This window comes from Bubalus bubalis, chromosome 13 (assembly GCF_019923935.1).
Source record: "Bubalus bubalis isolate 160015118507 breed Murrah chromosome 13, NDDB_SH_1, whole genome shotgun sequence".
In the NCBI taxonomy this organism is placed as follows: domain Eukaryota; kingdom Metazoa; phylum Chordata; class Mammalia; order Artiodactyla; family Bovidae; genus Bubalus; species Bubalus bubalis.
This window is the reverse complement of record NC_059169.1, coordinates 66,209,072-66,234,090: the sequence shown is the minus strand read 5'-3', so window position 1 is coordinate 66,234,090 and position 25,019 is coordinate 66,209,072. Positions and strand designations below refer to the sequence as shown.

General features: G+C 38.9%; 1 protein-coding gene across 2 annotated transcripts in view; it reads right to left on the bottom strand.

The window, feature by feature from the left end:
- FREM2 (FRAS1 related extracellular matrix 2) overlaps positions 1–25,019 on the bottom strand; it is a 153,860-nt gene that overhangs the window by 120,310 nt on the left and 8,531 nt on the right. For both annotated transcript variants that reach the window (XM_044926735.2, XM_006055501.4), the window contains exon 2: positions 22,202–22,291. In XM_044926735.2, coding sequence (XP_044782670.2) covers positions 22,202–22,291 — 90 coding nt within the window. The remainder of the gene's footprint in view (positions 1–22,201; positions 22,292–25,019) is intronic.

Below are 25,019 nucleotides of genomic sequence, written 5' to 3'. Positions count from 1 at the left end.
TAAAATGTAAGAGTAAACATTACTTAATTTGCTGTTACTTGGAATAAAATTTGGCAGATTTCATTCAAATGACTGGATTCAGCAGTGCTAAAATGTTATTAAGAGTTAAACTAGTCTCAGAAATAAGAGTTATGAAAAAAGTCAATATTTTTTCCCTTGCAGCTTCACAGTGTGTTGAAATTGTGTTGCTTGAATATGCATACTCTTTCTCATAAAATGTGCCATTAACCTGCCTTTTGGATCAGCATCAGTCGATGTCATCTTTGACACATCCATCATTGTTCTGGTACAAGTGATGGGACTGCATTTTTTTTCCCCCTAAGATTTTTTTCTGATGTGGACCATTTTTTAAAGCATTTATTGAATTTGTTACAATATTACTTCTGTTTTTTGCTCTGGATTTTTGCCCACAAGGCATGTAGGATCTCAGCTCCCTAACCAGGGGCTAAATCGCACCCTCTGCACTGGAAGGTAAAGTCTTAACCACTGGACCACCAGCGAAGTCCCAGCGGAACTGTTCTTAAGATCAGTTTACCACTGTCCCACAGCAAAGGGGCTTCCCAGGTAGCTCAAATGGTAAAGAATCTGCCTGCAATGTGGGAGACCTGGGTTGGGAAGAGCCCCTAGAGAAGGGTATGGCAACCCACTCCAGTATTCTTGCCTGGAGAATCCCATGGACAAAGGAGCCTGGAGGGCTACAGTCATTGGGTTTGCAAAGAGTTGGACACGACAGAATGTCTTTCACAGCAGAAGCACCCAGTGACTATAAAGCTGTGTGGCTGGCATGCCTTTCTGTCCCCGGTGGCTCCCTCTGCCTCCCTCATCTGCCTCTAGTCCGCTATCTTCACCCAAGGCTGATCCTCTCTTCAGGGTTGCTCTCTCTTGCCTTCCTGGTCCCTACCTATGCGCCCCATTACTCTCTTCCCTCTGATGTCTTATCAGTTAATCTCATTTTCCTCAAGTTCTAGAGACATCTGGAGTCAATTTCCATGCACTGTCAGCCTACTAAACATTTTTTTTTCCTTCCTGATCTACCAAACACACAGTTACTTCAATAGTCACAGCACCTCTTTTCATCAGTCATGATCAGAAAAATCTGTGTGCTTCCACATTGAGGATACCCGCAGTAGTATGGGATCCATAGTGAGGAGAGTAGTAATACATCTTAGAAAAAGGTCTCCTTCTTTTGGACCCCAACCCTCTGGGTACCCAAACATCTGCCCCCTCACGCCAGGGAGGTTAAGAGGCCCCATGACATTTAGATTCAGTCTTTCTTCCTCCCTTTTGAAGTGGGTTGCTTGATCCTGATTTCTTAGTGCCTATTTGTCCCATAAAGTATTTACAAAATGCTCTGCAGCATCTTCACTTCAGTTCAATTCATTTGGACTGAGGACTTTAGCTTTCTGCCCGTTGGGCTGTGGGCTGGGAGCCTATCCTTACCCTGGTCCAGCTCAGGCTCAGTACCTCTGTGCATGGGATACTCCAGATACTTAATTTTATAGAATGTGATTCAGACAGCTTTCTTTAATTCACATAGATCATTCTGGCCTGAATTAATAAACCCAGGTTTTCAAATGTCAGTATCCACTCAGCATTGAGATAAAATTCATATCTGCGAGAGCATATGTGGTCTTCCCAGGTGATGCTAGTATAAAGAATCCGCCTGCCAATGCAGGAGATGCAGGAGACTCGGGTTCAATCCCCGTGTTGGGAAGATCCCCTGGAGGAGGGCATGGCAACCCACTCCAGTATGCTTGCCTGGAGAATCCCATGGACAGAGGAGCCTGGTGGGTTGCAGTCCATAGGGCTGCAAAGAGTCGGACACGACTGAAGCGACTTGGCATGCACGCATGTAGAGCACATGTAAGCCCATGTTTTTAAGAAATGTGGCTTGCACATACCAAGAAATCAATGAAATTTTGTCCAATTGAATTGACTACATTTAGTGTCAATCTCTGTAGACAAACCTACATCTCCATTCTAGTTGATAGTGAGCCAACTGATTAGCTTTAAACTGTCAAGTATCAACAAGAGAGTAGTAAATAAGGATTAAGAATACAGAAAATATATCAAAGAAAAGTTCCAATGCTGTTTGTACATGCCTCATATTCTTGAGTAAGGGGGACATTTTACCAGTAAGAAAAGCTCTGGGCCAAATGATGTAATAGACTAGGAAGAAAATTAGCATCATTATGCTTCCCCTTTCAATGACCTTCTTTGCTACCCTTTTCCCTACTTCCTGCTCCTGAAATGTTTCTTGTATTCAATAAGTTGTCAACAAATCTCCTGAATTTTACTTAGGGGAGTCTTAGTGACTTTTGCATATGAACCTCAAAGACACTAATTCTGATGGTGGATTTTCAGGTAACATGGCAGGCAATGGGTGAGATATTTTTGCATAGGATGATCTATCTTGTGCCTCTTGAGTTCTAATAACTTGTGGACCAACTTGGGACTTGACTTGTCACTTGGTTTATTTCCTACAAGCAGGATTACTTTAGTAGGAAGAATAACGGCTCCCCAAAGATAGCCTCATCCTAATCCTTGGGGAATCTGTGAATATATTAGCTTATGTGGCAGAGAGGAGAGGGAAGCCTGGCGCGCTGCAGTCCATGGGGTTGCAGAGTCGGACACGACTGAACAGCAGCAACAAAATGGTGATAACAGAAATCACTGACTGCTCTTTTGCTAATCCAGTAAATCGACTAGGGTGGATTGCTGGTTACATAGGAAGTATTCAATACACACTATTTCCTATCTCTTCTATCTGCTGGCCCATACCAACCCGCCACCATAAATCTTGCAATGATGACGCCATTCAAAACTGAGGGGATGTAATTAGCAGATAATCATCTAATAGACTTAATAGAATTATCTCTTGAATGTATTAGTGTAATTTTTTAAGAGAGAGAGAGAAACTGGTAGAACAAGAGCTATTAGCAAATACTAAAAAAACTCTGGTATAGCTTATCACTGGGGGATATAAAATGACTTCGGAGCTAGTAGACGCTCTGAATAAGCATGCCAGGAATTCAAAGTTCAAAAGATTATTATAAACCATACTTTCTTTCCATTAATCCTAAAAAGCGAAAAGGAATGCCGAGGGGGCCTTGGTCTCATCAACTCTTAAAAGTAACAAGAATACAGCTTGATTCCACCTGTTAACATGGAAGAGCAATATAGATGGGTCCAAAAATATTTTATAAAGATGTTTAGAACACTGAGAGAACAGACATGCCATTAATAGAAATGGGGACAACAGAAGCATCGCGTGTGATAATAGCCACCTAACTACTGTAAGAATTAAATGTCAAATCAAATTACCATCCAGGAATAACTCAGAATGTGAAAAAATTTTTCAGCCTTTTTTCATATTATCACTTAAGATGGCAATTTTGAAATTGATATCAGGAAATGTTATTTTAATTCACTGAAGTGTAAAGCTGGTTGACAAAAAAGTGATACACTAGGATCCCACAGGAGAAGTCTCTGTGTGTGTGAGTGTGTAAGTGAATGTGTGTGTACTGCCTTGTTTCAAAGTAACTGATCGGGTAAAAATAGCACATATATAAAATGCTTTCTGAATTCTACTTAATAAAGATACTGAAGGATCATTAAAATATGAGAATGGGTCTATATTGATATATTATCCCTAGTGTTAGTCACTCAGTTGTGTCTGACTCTTTGTGACCCTGTGGACTTTGGTCTGCCAAGCTTCTCTGTCCATGGAATTCTCCAGGCAAGAATAATGGAGTGGGTAACCATTCCCTTCTCCAGGAAATCTTCCTGACTCAAGGATTGAACCTGGGTTTCCTACACTGCAGGCAGATTCTTTACCATCAGAGCCACCAGGGAAGCCCCAGTATATAATTCCTAAGGAAGTAATAAAAATATGGCAGAACCTGTATTAAGGGATCTTGCTAGATTCAAAGGCGCCTTAATCATGAACTTAGTTGTATATATTATTTACAATAAAAAAAAACCTTGCACCAAGTAACTCAATCACCATGGATTAGGCAACTACCTAATAAGGCAAAATCATGTTTTTCTAGAGAATTACAGAAGAGCCCTTACTCAAAATCAGTCTATACATCTGTGTTTCCAGTCTGCCCTATTTTCATCTAATTCCTCAATTCTTAGCTTCAGGAATCTATAAGTTAAACCATTTAATTAAAACTGTTTGTGGTCACTGTGGATATTTGTAGATAGTAATAATGAAGTGTCAAATGCTCTTTTTAATTCATGTTTTTATAATTGCATGGACTCAGTTTACTTCATTTTTTCATGGAAAAAATCGTTTTAGAATTCTAAAATTATTTTCAATTTTTAAATTAAGTAGTAAGACTTTTAAAAACTATCTCTACATGAATATATTAAGCTACTGACTTGGTCAACATATTAAAACTTTTTAGGAATCTTCTATTTAAAAGGAAACTTTTTCTCTGAAATCTCAAAATCAAATGCTATATTGTGTCTAAAATTTTGAAGATTGTGTAAATACAGTCTTCACCACATACACTATATAAATTCATACAGGGAATGTTTAATCAAGCAGGTAAAAGTAGATACTAGTTTATTTCTAGACACCTTTACTTATCACATCACTTAGCAACACCATTTATTCAGAAGAATCTCTGGCATAAAATGCTCTGCTAATCCACTTTATCTCTTACAGTGTTACTTTTCTCCTTAATTAAATGAAACAGATATCAGGTAACATTTAATTGACTTTGTATCTTTTCTTATCAATGCTGACTTTCACCACACACATACTTGAGGTGGTAGAGGGAATAGGGAGGGGAAGGGGTGAGTAGTTTTCTCATCTTCGTCAAAATGATGCTTGAAAAGGGGAGTGAAGCGAGTCTATTAAGAATATAAACTCATTCCAGTCTCAGTGGTGTCTAGAACATAAATCAGTAAGATTCAGTAAGCTTATTATTATAACTAAGCCAGAGAAATCACAGCATCTACAAAAGCTGAAATGTCTAAAAGCTAAATCTTTAAACTAGAATCATATCCAGGCATTACATGCAAGAAGAGGATCTCCATTATAATAAAACCAAGACAGAGTCTGATGTCACCATGAAAGTCTATGCGAAGAATATTGGGAAAGCACATGTTCACATATAAGAATGTTCAAAGTGTTAGTCTCTCAGTCGTGTCTGACTCTTTGCGACCTCATGGACTCATGGACTGTAGCCCACCAGACTCTTCTGTCCATGGAATTCTCCAGGAAAGTACACTGGAGTGGGTAGCCATCCCCTTCTCCAGGGGATCTTCCCCACCCAGGGATTGAACTAGGGTCTCCTGCATTGCAAGCAGGGTCTTCACCCTGTGAGCCACCAGGGAAGCCCAAGAATGCTCAAACCACATACACTTGTGCTCATTTGACAAGCTAACGAGGTAATGCTCAAAATCCCTCAAGCCATGCTTCAACAGTACATGAACCAAGAACTTCCAGATGTACAAGCTGGGTTTAGAAACAGCAGAGGAACCAGAGATCAAATTGCCAATATCCATTGGATCATAGAAAAGGAGAGAATTCCAGAAAAAACATCTGCTTCACTGACTACACTAAAGCTTTTGACTTGTGTGGATCACAGTACACTTGGAAGATTCTTAAAGAGATGGGAATACCAGACCACCTTACCTGCCTCCTGAGAAATCTGTATGCAGGTCAAGAAGCAACAGTTAGAACCAGTCATGGAACAACAGACTGGTTCAAAATTTGGAAAGAAGTACGTCAAGACTGTATATGGTCACTCTGCTTATTTAACTTATATGCAGAGTTCATCATGAGAAATGCTGGGCTAGAGGAATCACAAGCTAGAATCAAGATTGTCTGGAGAAATATCAGTAACCTCTGATATGCAGATGATACCATCCTAATAGCAGAAGCAAAGAGGAGCTGAAGAGCCTCTTGATGATGGTGAAAGAGGAGAGTGAAAAAGCTGGCTTAAAATTATGTAAAGTTTAAAAATAAAATAAAATTAAAAAAAAATTCAACATTCAAAAAATGAAGATCATGACATACAGTCCCATGGCAATGGGATAAAATGTGGAAACAGAGGCAGATTTTATTTTCTTGGGTTCCAAAATCACTGCAGATGGTGACTGCAGCCATGAAAGATGATTGCTCCTTGGAAGAAAAGCTATAACAACCCTAGACAGCATATTAAAAAGCAGAAACATCACTTTACCAACAAAAGTCCATATAGTCAAAGTTAAGGTTTTTCCAGTAGTCATGTTTGGATGTGACAGTGGACCATAAAGGAGGCTGAGTGCTGAAGAATTGATGCTTTTGAATTGTGGTGCTGTTAAAGATTCTTGAGAGTCCCTTGGACTGCAAGGAGATCCAACCAGTCCATCCTAAAGGAAATCAGTCCTGAATATTCATTGGAAGGACTGATGATGAAGCTGGAGCTCCAATACTTTGGCCACCTGATGTGAAGAGCCTACTCACTGGAAAGGACTCTGATGTTGGGAAAGATTGAAGGCAGGAGGAGAACGGGGACAACAGAGGATGAAATGATGGATGGCATCACTGACTCAATGGACATGAGTTTGAGTAAATTCTGGGAGACAGTGGAGGACAGGGAAGCCTGGTGTGCTGCAGTCCATGGGGTCGCAAAGAGTTAGACACGACTGAATGACCAAATAACAGTGAACAACAATAATGACAAAAGTGAGGGAAGAGTTTGATCTTGTGTCAAATCATTGCCCAGGGAAGGTATCTTTTAGCTTGTAAAAGCTTCTTGAAATAAAAGATGACATTGAAACAAAAATTTTAAATTATTGTATAAATGGCAGCACAAATAATTAAAAATAGCATAAGAAGACTTCCCTGCTGGTCCGGTGGTAAAGAATCCGCCTGCCAATGCGGTGGACACAGGTTCGTTCCCTGGTCCAGAAAGATTCCACATGTCATGGGGCTACTGAGCCCGTGTGCCACAACTACTGAGCCTGTGTGCCCTAGAGCCTGCACTCACACAAGAGAAGCCACCCAATGAGAAGCCCGCGCACCACAACTAGAGAGTAGCCGCTGCTGGCTGCAGCTAGAGAAGAGCCTGCACAGCATCGAAGACCCAGCGCAGCCAAAATTAAATAATAATAGCATACTATAAGGTTGTTCGGAGAAGGCAATGGCACCCCACTCCATTACTCTTGCCTGGAAAATCCCATGGATGGAGGAGCCTGGTAGGCGGCAGTCCATGGGGTCGCACAGAGTCGGACATGACTGATTGACTTCACGTTCATGCATTGAAGAAGGAAATGGCAACCCACTCCAATGTTCTTGCCTGGAGAATCCCAGGGACGGGGAAGCCTGATGGGCTGCTGTCTATGGGGTTGCACAGACTCGGACACTACTGAGGTGACTTACCAGCATAAGGTTGTTAATATACTAAGCAGTACAATATATTATGTATATGTATATGTGCTTTATAAAAGTGTTTCAAGTGTAAGGTTATAGTACAACTCACTCATCAAATCTTTTTTTTCAATGCCAACAGTTTCTTAAATGGTTAAGCGTAGCTTACCTTCTTTCTTAATTCTAGAGCAATGATGCAGTGCATTTAATTTGGGGCTATTTCTACATAAACATGTAAAGCAAGAGAAAGACTGCCGCTGCTGCTGCTGCTAAGTCGCTTCAGTCGTGTCCGACTCTGTGTGACCCCAGAGATGGCAGCCCACCAGGCTCCCCCGTCCCTGGGATTCTCCAGACAAGAACACTGGAGTGGGTTGCCATTTCCTTCTCCAATGCATGAAAGTGAAAAGTGAAAGTGAAGTCGCTCAGTCGTGTCCGACTCCCAGCGACTCCATGGACTGCAGCCTACCAGGCTCCTCCATCCATGGGATTTTCCAGGCAAGAGTACTGGAGTGAGTTGCCATTGCCTTGGGAACACAAAACAGTTCTTTTCTGGCTCTTGGATTTCTGAAGTCTACTGACCAGTTTTACCACTTTATTTTCAATTCCTGAAGTGGCTCTCTTGAGCTACGGTTGAAAACACTGTTTTCAGTGTTCTCCAGTCATGCCTCTAACAGCTACACAAATGGAGTTAAAGGTAACAGGCAGGGCATTACCAGGATGAAATGATCAGACCTTTCTGCACCAAGGAAACCAGCAAAGAAATGGAAAACAGGCAGGTCTGCTGTCTCAGTTTGGAGGAAAGTCATCGGAGCTGTCTTGAAACAAAACGAAGAGAATTGTGTCCTGGCTTCCTTCATCAAAAGACACTCTAAACGTGCTATTTTCTAAGCTTTCTTTACAATTAATAAGAAGGATAAAAAGTAGTTCTAAACTGAAAACTAAATATAGCGAGATAATTATGTTTCCTTAATCTTTTTTTTTTAATTTCTTAGTACCAAGAATATTAGTAGCATTGGCAAAAAGTGAATCTTACCCGAGACAGTACTAGGAATAACTGAATAATTTATTCTGGACTCTTCTACCATAACAACACTATAACCATCTAAAGATACATTGTTTTCTTAACCTAATATTTATATTATTTATTCCCTAAGTGGAAAATCACTTATGCAACACGGCTTGGCAATTGATTTTTTATTCTTAGGGGCAGAAACAGGTCAATAAATTAATGATTTTAGTTAATTTATACTATTTTAAAACTAAATGTTCAGGAAAACTTTTCCCCTTCATTTACACAAACATTATTGCTCCCAAGAAATGTACATTATGAAATTGATCCACATTTGTCAAACAAGAACCAAAGCATCTATATTTTTGTGTGTATGTGCGTGTGGTTCATACATTCCTCACTTTATCACTATGTTAAGCTTCAATAAACCATATTTTCCCTGATTTGCAGTCAGGATTAAGTATGACATTTGCCCTTTGACTTCACTGGAATATTGCAGAAAGATCCACGGCTTTAATACTTATAAGGTAGAAACAAATAAATGAGGCTGCTAAATAAAATGTACGAAAGTTGCTCGGTTGTGTCTGACTCTTTGTAACCCCATGGACTATACGGTCCATGGAATTCTCCAGGCCAGAATACTGGAGTGGGTGGCCTTTCCCTTCTCCAGGGGATCTTCCCAACCCAGGTCTCCCACATTGCAGGCAGATTCTGTATCAGCTGAGCCACAAGGGTGGTCCAAATAAAATCTATAAGGTAATAACTCAAACACTATTTATAAGAACATTAGAGGGACAAAGTTTTAAAAAGCAACTAGTTTTCTTGAGATATCATAGGAAAATAAGATTTCACATTTTTATTACACAGAATCAAGAAGTAGCTGTCTACTACAAATCATTTGCATAAGCAATACCAAGCTTTTAAGGAACATGTTAGGAACAAAAATTAACTATCCACAGCCCTTATTTTCCAATGACCTCAATGAAGAATTTAAAAATATATGCTTCCTTATTACTTAAATTTACTAATTTTCTCAAAGACGTATTTATTGAACTGTTTTCTTCATTATAAGTCTGTCAGCTGCATGACTACAGCATTCTGTACTAAATATATTTAGTTGATTCTAAGACCTGGACAAACATGGTATGTTATCCCTATCTTCAGCTGGTTGCAGCCCAGTGTATTAGACTTGCAATCAAAACTATCCTTCGAAACTCCCACAACTGCTAAATCGAGATGTTTCGGAGTACTACGTTTTGGTAAAAGTGAGTTACTATATGCAATGTTCAAGTCTATAAAATGTACACTTCCAAGCACCAAAAAAGAGAAATAAAACATGTACAGTGAGCTCAAGGAGTACAGTGCTTTGCATTTCCATGATTTGGCCAAAGTGGAAACTCATTATTATTAGATTAATGGAAATCTTAGCTTAGCTACTTACTAGTGGTCCAATAACTTTGGAAGCATTCTTAGCCTTTAAAGTGGGCACTGAAGAAATGTTAATTATCTTTCCACTTTCATCTCTCCTATCCCATCTTTCCACCAAAAACAGACAGTTAAACTTTACACACAGTTACTGTGAGAAAGCCAAGAGAAAGGAGGAAAGAAAAGGACAGAAGGAGGAAGGGAAAGAGGGAAAATAAAAGCAAGGCGAAAAAAAAGGAAAAGAAAAAAGAAAAGCTCTGGAGACTCTCACTTTAGCAGCTACCTGCACAGTCGCTACCATGCCACAGAAACTGTACTGCATGAATGATCCTATTTCCATGAATAATTTTACTGAAATCTTCAAAAGAACCCTAATAGCCAGGTGCTATTATTGTCCCACTTTACAAATGAAACCGAGGCTGAGAAAGGCTCAGTCTCCTGGCCCAGGGTCATATCACCTATTCTTGTCGGAGGCAGAACCTCTATTTATTCCAGTTCTAACTCCCCTCACTCTGATGGAAAGGAAGATACGCAGGGTCAAGAGACTGGCGTTCTGTGTACACATTTCAAAGAAGTAAGACATCTTATAATTAAGACGTTCGAAGTGACCTCTTCATTTCCTGCCTTAGACGGTTTCCACGCCCCTCTAGTCTTTCCCATCTCAGTGAATGCAGCACCACTCTCCTTTGGCCAAGAAACCCAGCATCATGCTCACATTCTCTTTTTTCCAATCCATCAGTAAGTCCGGTAGATTGAGGTGTGAAATTATGCAAGCCCATCCTCTTCTCCATGTCACATCTGTCTTCCTGCATCAGCCCTGCATCGGTCTCCCTTCTTCCTCCTTGAAATGCCCCCTTGACTCTCTACAGCTACAAGAGCCATCATCTGAAAACATAAATTAGAACTTGTGAACTCCCTTGTTTTAAAAAGATGTGGGGGCTTCTCTTTCCCTTAGAACAAAATCTGAATTGCTACCCTGGGTTTGTAAGGCTCTGTACCATCTGGCCCCCGTCTAGCTCTCTGGCATCCACGGCCTGGTGCTACTCTCTCTTTTGTTAACTCAGCTCCAGGTGTGTTGATGCTCTTCTGGTCCCTTGAACACACAAAGCTCAGAGCCTTTGCACATGCTTTTCCTCCCACCTGGAACATTTCTTCCTCCCTTCTACCTGTGGCAGCTTCATCTCATCCTAAGTCTAAGCTTAAACAGCACCTTTCTGAAGCCTTTCCTGATAGGTGCATCTTTATCTTGGATTTACTGACAACGTCTGCAATAGTTTAAACAACGAATACATGTTGTATTTGTCCACTGTTCTATTATCCATACCTATCAGAACCTCAGATCAGATCATAATTGCCATGACTGTCACTGTTTTTCAAGATCCCAATAGAGACCTGAAACACGGTGGCTGCTCCAAAAGTACTTGCTGAATAATTCAATAAACAAATGAGTAAGGAAATTATCTTCACCCAGTAACTTTCACCATAGAAACTCTTTCATTGCATTCTGGTTTTACTGTATTCTTAAGTGTGTGCATGTGTGCTAAGTCACTTTATTTGTGTCTGACTCTGTGCGACCCTGTGGGCTGTAGCCTGCCAGGCTCCTCTGTTCAAGGAATTCTCCAGGCAAGATTACTGGAGTGGGTTGCCATACCCTCCTCCAGGGGATCTTCCGGACCCAGGGATGGAACCCGCATCTCTTTATGTCTCCTGCATTGGCTGGTAGGTTCTTTATCACTAGTGCCACCTCAAGTCATGTCCGACTCTTTGCAAGTCCATGGACATAGCCCACCAGGCTCCTCTGTCCATGGAATTCTCAAGGCGAGAATACTGGAGTGGGTAGCCATTTCCTTCTCCATGGGATCTTCCCCACCCAGCAACTGAACCTGGGTCTCCTGCATTGCAGGCACATTCTTTACCATCTGAGCCACTAGGGAAACCCCATTGTATTCTTACAGGTTCTAACAAATATACAATTATACTAGCTACAGCTGTGTACTAGACCATTGAACACCACATTCTATTTCTCCTGACTGCCCAGAGCAAACTTAAAGAGACAGACTGGAATATTTTTGAGTTATGTCATATATACCATGAATAAATATTTGATTTGAAACTGTGGTATTTTAATCACTTATGAAACATTTGCTTAGTTTTTAAAAGGTGATTATCATTTGTTGTGAGAGTAACACAGAACCATGCTAAACTTCAAAGATGTGTCTAATACTTATCTTGGTTGCTTCCAATTGCTGACAGTTAAAATAAAGCTGCTATAAACAACAACAAAAAAATGATATATCTAATACAGATTCATATTCATGGGAAGATTTAACGATTTAGAAAAAGCTTCCCCTGAACTAAAGCTAATAAAAATGGTACATCCATAAAATTTTGGAATGAACTTAAAGAATAATAACTAATAAAATGTAGTTTATACTTTTCTATTTAAAAAGTACAACTTCTTTCATGGATACAGCAGAGATATTTTATAGATTCATACTTTTATTTTTTATTTTTATTTATTTATTTTTTTTCTTTTTGGCCATGGGATTTTAGTGGCTTGTGGAATCTTAGTTCCCTGACCAGGGATTGAACCAGTACCCTTGCAATGGAAGCATGGCATCCTAATGACTGGACTGCAGGAGAATTCCTGATTCCTGCTTTTAAAGGCAGGGGTCTGGCATTGAAAGAGCTTGATGACTTGAACTGTTCTGAACTGCTCAATGAAAAAAGAAAGGCTTACAAACATTACGCCATAGTCACCAACACCTCCTCCTAGGATCAGTTTTCTAGTGGATCTGTGCTCTCTTACAGATTAAAAAATACTTGCATCAGTGCCTGACATTACTTCACTTTCTTATTATAACTCCCTGAGACACTAGCATCTTTCCTCTGGTTCTCATGTCACTAGCAATTAACTTTATTGCCAAGAATGCTTGCTTTTTTCCCCTCTCAGCTGAATATTTGTATAATCTTTTAATGCTTGTACTCAGACCTCGTTTTCCGACTTACTGCGCTTATCTATATTTTTCCAGCCTTGCTTTAAATTCAAGCTAATTATCAATAATGACTTTGCCTTCAACCGTGAAGTTACTGGTCACCTTCCAGAAGAAAGTTGTGCTCCTTCTCGCCAGAATGAGAAGCGTCCAGTCTCCTTGTGTCTTGACTATTCAATCGTCAAGTATGGGCTAAAAATCTGAAAGACTCGCCTTCCACTGACATTTCACATACAGAAATGACTTTGCAGCTTTTTTTTTTTACTATGTCAAGAAGCTATTTATATCTTTCAGTAGCATATGAATTAGGGATCTTGGCGGATGAAAAACTAGGCACCACAAAGCACAAAGACAGTGGCAACACACGTCTGGCTACGGACCAGATGCTTTACAATGGCCAACACACATATTATGTCTGACACCCCAGTTTCAGGGCCGAAACCGGAGACAGACTCTCTTAGTCAGCGTGCCCGTGTCATATGAGAGCTGAAATGAGGAAATGGCCAACCAATTTTCATAATGGAGAAAGAGTAGGGCCCCTCCTACTTTGTATAACCAGCCAGATGATCACATATCCTAGTTCTTTCTTCTGCCCATCAAAAAGTATTTTGATTTATGTCAGAGTTTGGGGTTGACATGTACACACTGCTATATTTACAACAGACAACCAACAAGGACCTACTGTGTAGCACAGGAAATTTGCCTAATATTCTGTAATAACCGAAGGGGAAAAGAACTTGAAAAAGAATGGATATATGTATGTGTATACATGGATCCCTTTGCTGTATACCTGAAACTATCACAATATTGTTAATCAAGAGAGATCACAGAAAAAGCAAAGTATCTTGAATCTGATGAATCTGATGCTGACACTTTGAGACTTGAAACAAGAAACAGAAAAAAATGTACCTAATGACTTTTTAATAAGAGTTGAGGATATTTTATGCTAATATACTTTCTACTTCTCTTCTTGTCATAAAGTTGTCTCACATGAGGCAAAAAAATTGGGGTGACTAAAAACACTTTAGGCAGTGGTTCTGACTTAAATATTTCAGTGATTTATAAAAAATGCCTATATCTCTTTAAAATTTTAAAATTGCATTATATGATACAATTGTTTATAGTATACTGTCAACTATTTTATTTTCTGAAAAGAATTCTTTAAGAGTAACATGAGCTCTAAACTGGTGTTTACTATGAATCTCTTCAGTCTTCAGTATATTTCACTGAAGATTTCAAAGGCATTTTTATAGGAGTTAGTTCCATGTGTTTAAAAATGTGAAAGCTTTACTAAAAATCTTTTTTGGTGCCACAGGGATTTAAATTAATGCTAGGATAAGAGAATGTTCCAAAAGAATGCACAGGTCCCCCCGGGGAATTGTTTATAGGAGCTTTTCGTAGAATACTATTTAATCAATCCTTATATAAAATAGAGCTTCTTTTTGCCATTTATCTATTCATTTATATTAATATTTGTGAAATATTTACTCTGTGTTCACCCAAGTGTAGGCACTGTGGTTAAAGATTAATGACATCTTTTTGATTTGAAAAAGTTTCTTCTCTACTAATGAAGATCTTCACAGTAGCAAATAATCAGGATACAACATTTTTGTTATAAATAAAGACAGGGACAGAAGCACACACACACACACAAAAGGCATGACAAATTTTGTTACATGTTGGGAACAGCCCTAGAGAGGGAATGACATTTGAGTCGAAAGTTGAAGAGTGATTAGCAGTCATCAGGGCTGAGGGTGGGGCATGCCTGAACAGTTACCTGAGACTGGGTTTCACATCATAATAAAGAGCTACAGGAGTTTATTGGAGGGAAAACGAAAAAGGGACAGGAGCGCTTCCATGTTAATATACACAGAATGTGAGAATAGGAAAATTACAGAGTTAAATGCTGAGAAGAAATCAGGCAAGAAATGCTCTGTTAAAAAGGGGAGAAAAGAATGTGTGCTTTTCTCAGAAATAGAGGCACAGACATATAGAACAAATGTGGATAACAAGGGGGGAAAGGTGGGGTGGGATGGATTGGGACATTGGGATTGACACATAAAACTACTATGTATAAAATAAATCACTAATGAGAACCACTGTGTAGCACGGGAAACTCGACTCGATGCTCTGAGATTACCTAAGTGGGAAGGAAACCCAAGGAAGAGAGGATATAGGCAAAACGTGGCTGATTCACTTTGCCGTGCAGCAGAAATTAATGCAACACTGTAAAGCCACTATACTCCAATAAAAAAAAAAGAAAAAGAAAAGAATACACGCTTTTTTCTTCCCACAAAATTCCAGAGTACTAGATATGGAATTTCATTCAAAGAGGCAATTATCAAAAGAGGATATATATTTCCAAGTCTGTATTATTATTATTTTACAGTTACCCTTGAGAAGGCGTGTGTGTGTGTGTGTGTGTGTGTGTGTGTGTTAGTCGCTCAGTCGTGTCCGACTCTTTGCGACCCCACGGACTACAGCCCACCAGGCTTCTCTGTCCATGGAATTCTTCAGGCAAGAATACTGGAGTAGATTGCCATTCCCTTCTCCAGAGGAACTTCCCAACCCAGGAATTGAACCCTGGTCTCCTGCATGGCAGGCAGATTCTTTACCGTTTGAGTTACAGGGAAGTCTTGAGAAGGCATAAAGGATAAAAACAAAAGACATGGAAGACAGTTTAGATAAATCCAGGTGGTACAGGGGTAAAGAATCCACCTGCCAATGCAGGAGACACAGGGTTCCATCCCTGAGTTGGGAAGATCCCCTAGAGGAGGAAATGGCAACACACTCCAGTATTCTTGCCTGGAAAATTCCATGGACAGAGGGGTCTGGTGGGCTACAGTCCATGGGGGTACAAAAAGTCAGACAAGAGCAAGCATGCACTCACGTAGGTGATTGTAACGCACACTCAGGTAAGAAATCTCAGCAGAAGCCACAGATAACAGAAGCACATTTCGTAACTCCAGAATCTGACCTTTTAGCTTGTAACTATGCATATGCATGTGTTCTTTGGCCCCCAGAAAATCTGGATGGATGACCTATTTTGATATAATATTTCCATTTTTTTTTTTTTTTTTTTTTGCTGCACCACGCTGTTCGTTGGACTTTAGTACTCTAACAGTGAAAGCGTTAGTCACTCAGTCATGTCTGACTGTTTGTGACCCCATGGACTGTAGCTTGCCAGGCTCCTCCGTCCGTGGGATTCTTCTCTTCAATCAAGAATACATTTCCTTCTCCAGGGGATCTTCCCAACCCAGGGATCAAACCCAGGTCTCCTGTATTCCAGGTGGATTCTTTACCGTCTGAGGCATCAGGGAAGCCCACCAGGGATAGAATGTGGGCCCTTAGCAATGAGAATGCAGAGTCTTAACCACTGGATCACCAGGGAATTGCTGCATGTTCTTTATTAATATTCCAATACACATATTTCATTACTAAATGAGCATTTTAAGAATTACATTATGACAGACTTTATAATTATGAATTTTCAGGGCTGTATACCGTTTTCTGGTTTTGGTGCCATTACTAAAAAGCTCTTCTTATTTTTATTGGCATTTAGAGCAATTTCCAGATTGCTGTTGTTCACACGGTGACACACCTGTGCCTACAAGTCTTTACTTCTGTTAAGCTATGTCTCAAGTGGAGTCTTACAGCCTTCCTGACTCCATCTACAACTCAGAGATGTTTCTTCAACTTCATTTTCTCAGTTTTCAACTTCACAAATAGTTTGGAAGTGTAACTGTTTCATCATAATCCCTGAGGTGATTTTTTTTAAGTTTCTTTGTAATTGATAAAACAAGTATAAAATGGTATCTTAAGATTGATTTGTGTTTACCTTTAGAAAGAATACATTTTTCTCCACATGTAGTTAGAAAAATTACAGTGTGGTACTAGGAAAGAATACTATAAATGTTAGGATACAGTGACCTTTAAGATATTCTAAAATATTCCGAAGGATGCAGAACTTTTACCTATCAGCAGATCCAGTCTTCTGATGAGTAAAAGGAGGAGAGTGAAAAAGCTGGCTTAAAGCTCAACTTTCAAAAAATGAAGATCATGGCATCTGGTCCCATCATTTCATGGCAAATAGATGGGGAAACAATGGAAACAGTGAGAGACTTAATCTTTTGGGGCTCCAAAATCACTGCAGATGGTGACTGCAGCCATGAAATTAAAAGACACTTGTTCCCTAGAAGAAAACTATGATCAACATTGACAGCATATTAAAAAGCAGAGACATTATTCTGCCAACAAAGGTCTGTCTAGTCAAAGCTATGGTTTTTCCAGTAGTCATGTATGGATGTGAGAGTTGGACTATAAAGAAAGCTGAGCACTGAAGAATTGATGCTTTTGAACTGTGCTGTTGGAGAAGACTCTTGGACAGCAAGGAGATCCAACCTGTCCATCCTAAAGGAAATCAGTCCTGAATACTCATTGTAAGGACTGATGCTGAAGCTGAAACTCCAATACTTTGGCCACCTGATGAGAACTGACTCATTGGAAAAGACCCTGATGCTAGGAAAGATTGAAGGTGGGAGGAGAAGGGGATGACAGAGGATGAGATGGTTGGATGGCATCACTGACTCAATGGACATGAGTTTGAGCAAGCTCCAGGAGTTGGTGATGGACAGGATAGCCTGATGTGCTGCCCTCCATGGGGTTGCAAAGAGTTGGACATGACTGAGTCACTGAACTGAACCGAACTGAGCTCTTCAGTCTCATCTATCGAACATGCAAGACTCAGTCTGGAGAATCCAGATGATTTGAGCATTCTGCCCTCTTAAGTCTCTCCTGAATGTGTCGAAGTTACTATTTGGGGAAAGAATCCGAGATTCAAACTGGCCTCTAGCTGCCTCATTATGCAACTTGCAAGAGGTCAGTTACCTATATCTGTGATTCAGTTTCCTCATCTGTCATATATATATTTAACCATGCTGGGAGCTAGGAAGGCAAAATTGCATAAATTATAGTTCTGATAAAAGATATAATTTAAAGAATAACGACATATTGAGTATGTGTGCATGTGGTATGAATACATATGTGTGTGTGTATAATATATACCTGCTATATTAAGCAACATTCATTAAGTCCAAACAGAGTAGAACTTCCTGAGGTGAAAATTCTGACATTGTCTATTCTTTGAATAGATAACTCTATAGTCCGATCATTTGGTAATTGCCCCCAAGCCCTCCAAAAACTGAAAAGTAGAAATTCTGTCCTAAGCACCACCCATTAGTAGGGGATGGTCCCAGTCCATTTCTACATGTTAACAGAAGAATTCTGTGGCTAGCCAGGTTCTTGTGATAATTAAATCAGAAACAGAAGATTTTAGTTTTCTGTTCTCCTCCCTCTCTTCTCCCAGTCTTGATTCCTGAAATTAAAAGCTATATTTTATTTTTAAGATTATTTGAAGATTCTGTTTGCTCTAGTAGATTTATTTAGACAGTTGCTATCCTAAAATAAATATGGTAGATTTGAAGAAAGTGAATTTAATGGGTTGAAGAGAGAATTGGTGGTAGAGAGTTCTTGGTTTTACGACATGAGACTTTGACTTGCTTCCCAGATGTGAAATGCTATAAGCATTTCATATATTTCATGAGAATGGTTTATAGACTTGCTTAAGTATTGATTGCTGTTGTTTAGTAGCTAAGTCATGTCCAACTCTTTGTGACCCCATGGACTGTAGCCTGCTAGGCTCCTCTGTCCATGGGATTTCCCAAGCAAGAATACTGGAGTGGGTTGCCATTTCCTTCTCCAGGGGATATTCTCGACCCAAGAATTGAACCCACATCTCCTGCATTGATAAGCAGATTCTTTACTACTGAGCCACCAGGAGAGTTAATGAAATATTGATAACTGACAATAAGTCACAACAGCTGAATTCAATAACCAAACCCTCTGTTGTAAAAGTCCGTCATCAAATGGATGGGAAGAATAAATACCCTTGAGGAGCTCTTGTTACTTTGTGGAAGGATGGTCGTGTTTGGGAAGTTATCTAGTCGTCCCAAGACCTAGATCCTTCCAACTGAGAAGCAAGGCTAATCCTTGTTCATAAGATTCAAGTACCTGCCATAATTCCTGAGACATACATATCTTTGAGAAGTATTAAATGATATCATAAATGTGTCTTCATAAACAAGTCATCTAGTTCATGAAATTTACATTGTTACATTTGACCATATTGAAAATACGTGTTTCTATTACAGTCTATAAAATAGGTCTTTTCTAGAGTATATTTTGGTGAAATTATTGGCTGTACAACTAGAAGATACATAGCTAGTTCAGAAAAAATTTAAAATTCTTAGTATAATATTTTTGTAGAAAGGAAAGACAACTATTTTTTTCTTTTCTCACAAATATTGCAAAAAAAATTGTTTTACTTCTGTTTGTCAAAATACCTCACACTTTCCAGACAGAAGAATTTCACTGAATATTCTCTGTAAGTTTAAATAGCATTGCACTTCTCATTCAAATATTAAGATATGTTATAGACAATGCAAAAAATAAGTATCAGACTAAAAATATTTTGAAATACATATGTGACTTTTCAGTTTTTAACCTGGCAGCTCTCTATGATTATTCTGTCAAAGAGAAGTTTTCTTGCATTGGGGAAATTAAAAATAAATTCTGTTCCACCGAAAGTTGCCAGAATCTGCCTGAACCCTATAAGTAACACATTATCAGTGAGGAAGAAAAGAGTAAAGGGCAATATCTCTGGAAATTTTCTCTCTCACATGAAACTCTAGCTCTGAAAAAGCTCCCGAAATGATTTAGTTCCTGTTTCCATAAACACAGTCTTTAGAGGCTCATCCATTTTTCCAGCAAATCCAAAAATAAACCCAGTCTCTTCAGCTAGTCATTCCTCACTTAATATTTTGAAATATGATACAGTATAATGTTTTCTAATATTTGAATACAGACCAAAATTTCAGAGTAAATACTAAAAGTCCATCCAGTTAAGGAAAGAAATGTGCAAAATAACAGAGCATATATGTGAATAAAAAGAAAAAGTAAAATATATAGAAAAGCAAAAGCTATGATGTCTTGGAATTGTAGTCATCAGATTTCAAACTTTTTTGGCAATTTTAAAGAAAATGATACTTTTGTTATTGAGGTTTATTCTGTCATTCTGAGATATATACATGGTGCTTTGAGCCAACAATTTAGTCCTTAAGTTTATATTTTTTATATATATATATGTATATATATATATATGAAAAGTGAAAGTTGCTCAGTCATGTCTGACTCTTTGCGACCCCATGGACTATACAGTCCATGGAATTCTCCAGACCAGAATACTGGAGTGGGTAGCCTTTCCCCTCTCCAGGGGATCTTCCCAACCCAGGAATCAAACCCAGGTCTCCCACATTGCAGGCTTCCCTGGTAGCTTGGATGGTAAAGCGTCTGCCTACAATGCCGGAGACCTGGGATCAATCCCTGGGTCAGGAAGACCCCCTGGAGAAAGAAATGGCAGCCCACTCCAGTATTCATGCCTGGAAAATTCCATGGACTGAGGAGCCTGGTGGGCTACAGTCCATGGGGTTGCAAAGAGTCGGACACGACTGAGCGACTTCTCTTCACTTTCTTCACTTCCTTACCAGCTGAGTCACAAAGGAAGCCCAAGAATACTGGAGTGGGTAGCGTATCCGCTTTCTGGTGGATCTTCCCGACCCAGGAAATTGAACCAGAGTCTCCTGCATTGCAGGCGGATTCTTTACCAACTGAGCTATGAGGGAAGACATATATATATATATATATATAAATATGTGTGTGTGTACCAACTGAGCTATGAGGGAAGACATATATATATATATATATATATATATATATATATATAAATATGTGTGTGTGTGCTCAGATGCTCAGTCGTGTCTGACTTTTTGTGACTCTATGGACTGTAGCCTGCTACACCTTTCTGTCCGTGGGATTCTCCAGGCAAGAATACTGCAGTGGGTTGTCATTTCCTCCTCCAGGAGATCTTCTTGACCCAGGGATAAAACCTGTGTCTCTTATATCTCCTGTGTCTCCTGCATGGCAGGCAGATTCTTTACCACTATGCCACCTGGGAAGCCAATAAATATGTGTGTGTGTATATATATATACACAAATATACGTATATAAAATACAAATTTGAATTATTTCAGAGTCTCATTCTAAAGTTTACTCACAGTGAAATTTCCCATTTGAGCAGCAAGATTCAACAAGCAGATTAGTTTTCTATAAGTTGATTTCCTTCTCAGAACTTGGTTTCCTACTAAGATTCACTTATCAATATGTCAAATAGTAAAGTATAATTTGGTTGCTAAAAAATAAAGTTATTAAACTTACTAAATTTAGTTGAAACCAAATTGACACTTTTTTTTTTTTTTGCCTCTCTGGCACACACTTAGCAGATGTTATTTTTCAGAGCTTGCGATCCTGTTACGTCCAGTGATATTTTAAACAAGAACTATTTAATACTTTAAAAGATAGGAAGTGTGAGCACAGAATCTTGAGATAGATGACAGAACACTGTGCATTTTTATAAAGTGTCATAAACAGGTGACTGAATTGGAATTATTTCTCTCTCTTCCCTTGCACACATGTCCCCTCATTTCCTGTGTCTTATTCACACATTCTTTCTGAGGTTCTTTTGCTTCTTCTGAGAGCAAACAAGAACACAAACATCTTTATGATCAATCTAGAAGCAGCCAGTTTTCCTCCTAGAGTGAGGAAGAGAACTGAACAATGTGAGTGGCTGTCAGGGCACTGAGGGAGTGATGACAAAAAAATTACTGAGGTGACTTAGATCTCAGGTCATAGTCTATTCTCTGCAGTATTCAGACTCCACTAAGGAAAAGTTTAGCTAGACTAAGTCACTAAACTTCCCAAACTAAGACAATCATCAGACATACTGAACTTGATGAGATGAAACATACATTTACTTAGCATTGATCTCTTGGTGAATGCTATGTATCATCCACCAGCCTTAGTCCACACAGCACCCAAGCAAATTAGAAAAAGGCACCCACTTTGGGCAAACACAGCTAGATAGGACATGCTTTGCAAGTGGGGCTGGCTGGTTCAACATCTTCTTGTTGCCTCAAGTAGGCAGCTTTATGCAGAGGAAAATCTGAACAACTGGACATGAGGATCCTATTTATATAGATCTTTCTCTTTAGTGCTCTATAAATCACAAGACAAAAATAATATAACTAGAACATGTATTCACAATCATTGCAGAGTAGGACTGTGTCAGATTGAGAACGTAAGATTTTCTAGAGAAAATACCAAATTCACTCCATATAAATTTAGGTGAGCCTAAACTGATACTTGATACAGATTCCTTGTATGAAGGTTGTCAAAGAGCAATGAATAAAAGCCACTCTCCTTGTTTACACTAACAGGAGAGTGAATACTTACCCCCATCTTCAACTGTAAACTGGAATATGTCACTTATGGCATTAGCCCCTTCTCTTAAGACATAGCATATTTTCATATCATCAATGTCAGCTAGAAAACAACCAAATAACAAGATGATTAATTACTAGGGCAAAACCAGTGACTCATCATGTATGGTAAGTCCTATTGGCTGTTACTCTTCTGAACCACGTTTAGGTCCTCTTCTCCTAAGGGAATAGAAGCTATCTTATTTCTCCTATCTCCAAGCCCCCTTGATTTCAGCTGTCCCTTGGAAATCTGATCCCTTACACAGATAAATAGAGTGCAAGAGTTAGGCTATAATAATAGCAAGGTGTTGCCCCTCCCAATGGTATTTGCATGTTCGTGCACCAAAGGAGTGACTATCTAAATACGGAATGTCAGACTCCATGACAGGTGGAAAGGGAGATATTTTGAGGCATGGCAGATTTCCTGGCACTACAGAAATCACACCCTTTGCCTCCCTGGCCCTGAGAGGACAGAGGTTCCTCTGCTTTCCCTTTAGGCTAATTTTTCTTTTCTCTTGTGTTACAGCAGGCTGTTTTTAAGCTCTCCAAATTTTTGAGAGAAAAAATATGAAAATTAAAAAAAAAAAATCCCACAGATTGAAGTTACTATCATGACCCAGGACCAAAAAGAACTTAGAAAACATCTAGTAAAAGCTGAAACCTTTATTCAGATTGAAAAATTATTCTGCTTCAGAAGTGTTTTTTTTTCTGCTATTTTCTATTCTAGCTATCAAGTTCACCGGTATGGTTTGTTTTCAGTATTGACTAATACGCAATTTTAAAATTTATTCATCCGTTTTGTGTTTGTCTCTGTAACAATGCCACACAGACAACATAAAACAAACATCATTCTGTCCTGAGACACTCCTATGACTCATTAGTGGACCACTATTATTACAGATCTGGGCCAATCAGAAAGCAGTTATTTTCAAGATTACTTAATATCAAGATCATGGCTAAAGATTGCTTCAACAGTGGTAAGTAAGATTTGTCTCGTGTGTGGTTTATTCATCTTCTAAGATCTTTAATCAGTTCAAGCTATGGAGTTTATAGGCATCACATATGAGAAAATGATTTTATGAAAGGAATAGTCTCACTTGATGCAAAGTGTTTCTATTTTCTGTTTGTGGTTTTCTGGCTTCGAGGCATGCGGGATCTTAGCTCCCCGACCTGGGATTGAACTCGTACCGCCTGCCTTACTCACTGGACTGCCAGGGAAGTCCCCTCAAGTGAGGCAGACTGTTAGAAACGACCAATTACCCCATGAACTTCTACAGCTCCAACATACAATCTACCTTGGCTCACACATATTTGGAAGGTGACTTGCTTACCATCAGACAGCTGAAGAGGGGAAAATCTGATTTAATAGTTAACAGTACCTTCTTGTGCATAAAGATACTTAAGGACAAAGCAAGTTCAAGATGTTTTGTTCTCCCTTTGAGCTTCATTTCTAACTCTACTATAATTTCCCCAAATTTTGCCTCTTTCTGCATGGTTACCTTTAGTAGAAGGTTGAAAATTTCTGTTTTCTGTTTCCACAGTCCTTTGCTCAAGGATCTTACACCCAATAAAAGCTCAAATGCGTCTTAATCTAAAATTAAAGAGGCTGGAGGTCTGGTAGCCCACACTTGCATTTTTCCCTTTGTATGGATGATGTTTCTGCAGGGTAAGGAGTGAAGCCTCATGTATTGCTCTCTCCCAGTTTACTCTTACAACTCTCAACTTTTACAGCCTTTAGTTTTATTGATGAAGGAGTGAAGGGAACTCTTATTAGGTGCTTAGCAGAAAGACAACATCATCTGGTCACATGGAAAGACCTTGGTCCAGTGTTCCCATTCCATCTTTAATTCTGTAAGAAAATCTAAAGGCTGTACTATAAGAAAAAGAAAAAAACACCCAGTCCTTGTATTAATGTTTTCTAAACAAAAACTATAGTACTTGGGAGATAGTTTCATTAAAACAAATTACCACTTCAAGGGTGATTTTTCAGAAGTTTTCTTTTTTAAAGTAATGAGAACATGAATTCAGTTATAAGATACACAAGAGTTAGATTTTCCCTCCAAGTTAGACCTAAACTATTGATTAGATGAAACAAATGAAAACTCGTTTTATAATTTTCTTAATAATGCACTGTTCAAAATCTCAAGTAAAGACTTTGATTATAACAGTTATTCTATAGGTGCCTCTTTATATAAGTATATACGTTTTATATAAAATGTATATACTTATATATACTTTTAAATATACGTATTTATATACGTGTATATATATATACACTTCTCTATATATAAAATGTGTTTATATTGTATATAGGGCTCCTCTGGTGGCTCAGTTGGTAAAGAATGCACCTGCAATGCAGGAGACTTAGGTTCAATCCCTGGGTGGGGAAGATCCCCTGGAGAAGGAAATGGCAACCCACTCCAGTATTCTTGCCTGGGAAATCCATGGACAGAGGAGCCTGGTGGGCTACTGTCCATGGGGTCACAAAGAGTCAGACACGACTGAGCGCCTGAGCATATATTATGTTTATATATATATAAACACTTGCCTCTTAAGGTACAGAAGTATTAAAAAGATAAAAACCTGATAGCCAAAGTACTGTCTTTTTAAGTAAACTTAGGATAATTAGCTAGATTTTCTTCTTGCTCTTAAACTTGCATCAGATTTATTTCAGTTTATCTACACAATCATTTCATTTTTTTTTAATTCTGAATTAATTGACATTCCTGGTAACCACACCCTAGTTACCTTTAGGGAAATTTCTGAAAGTAATAAATTATCTCCCATAAGAT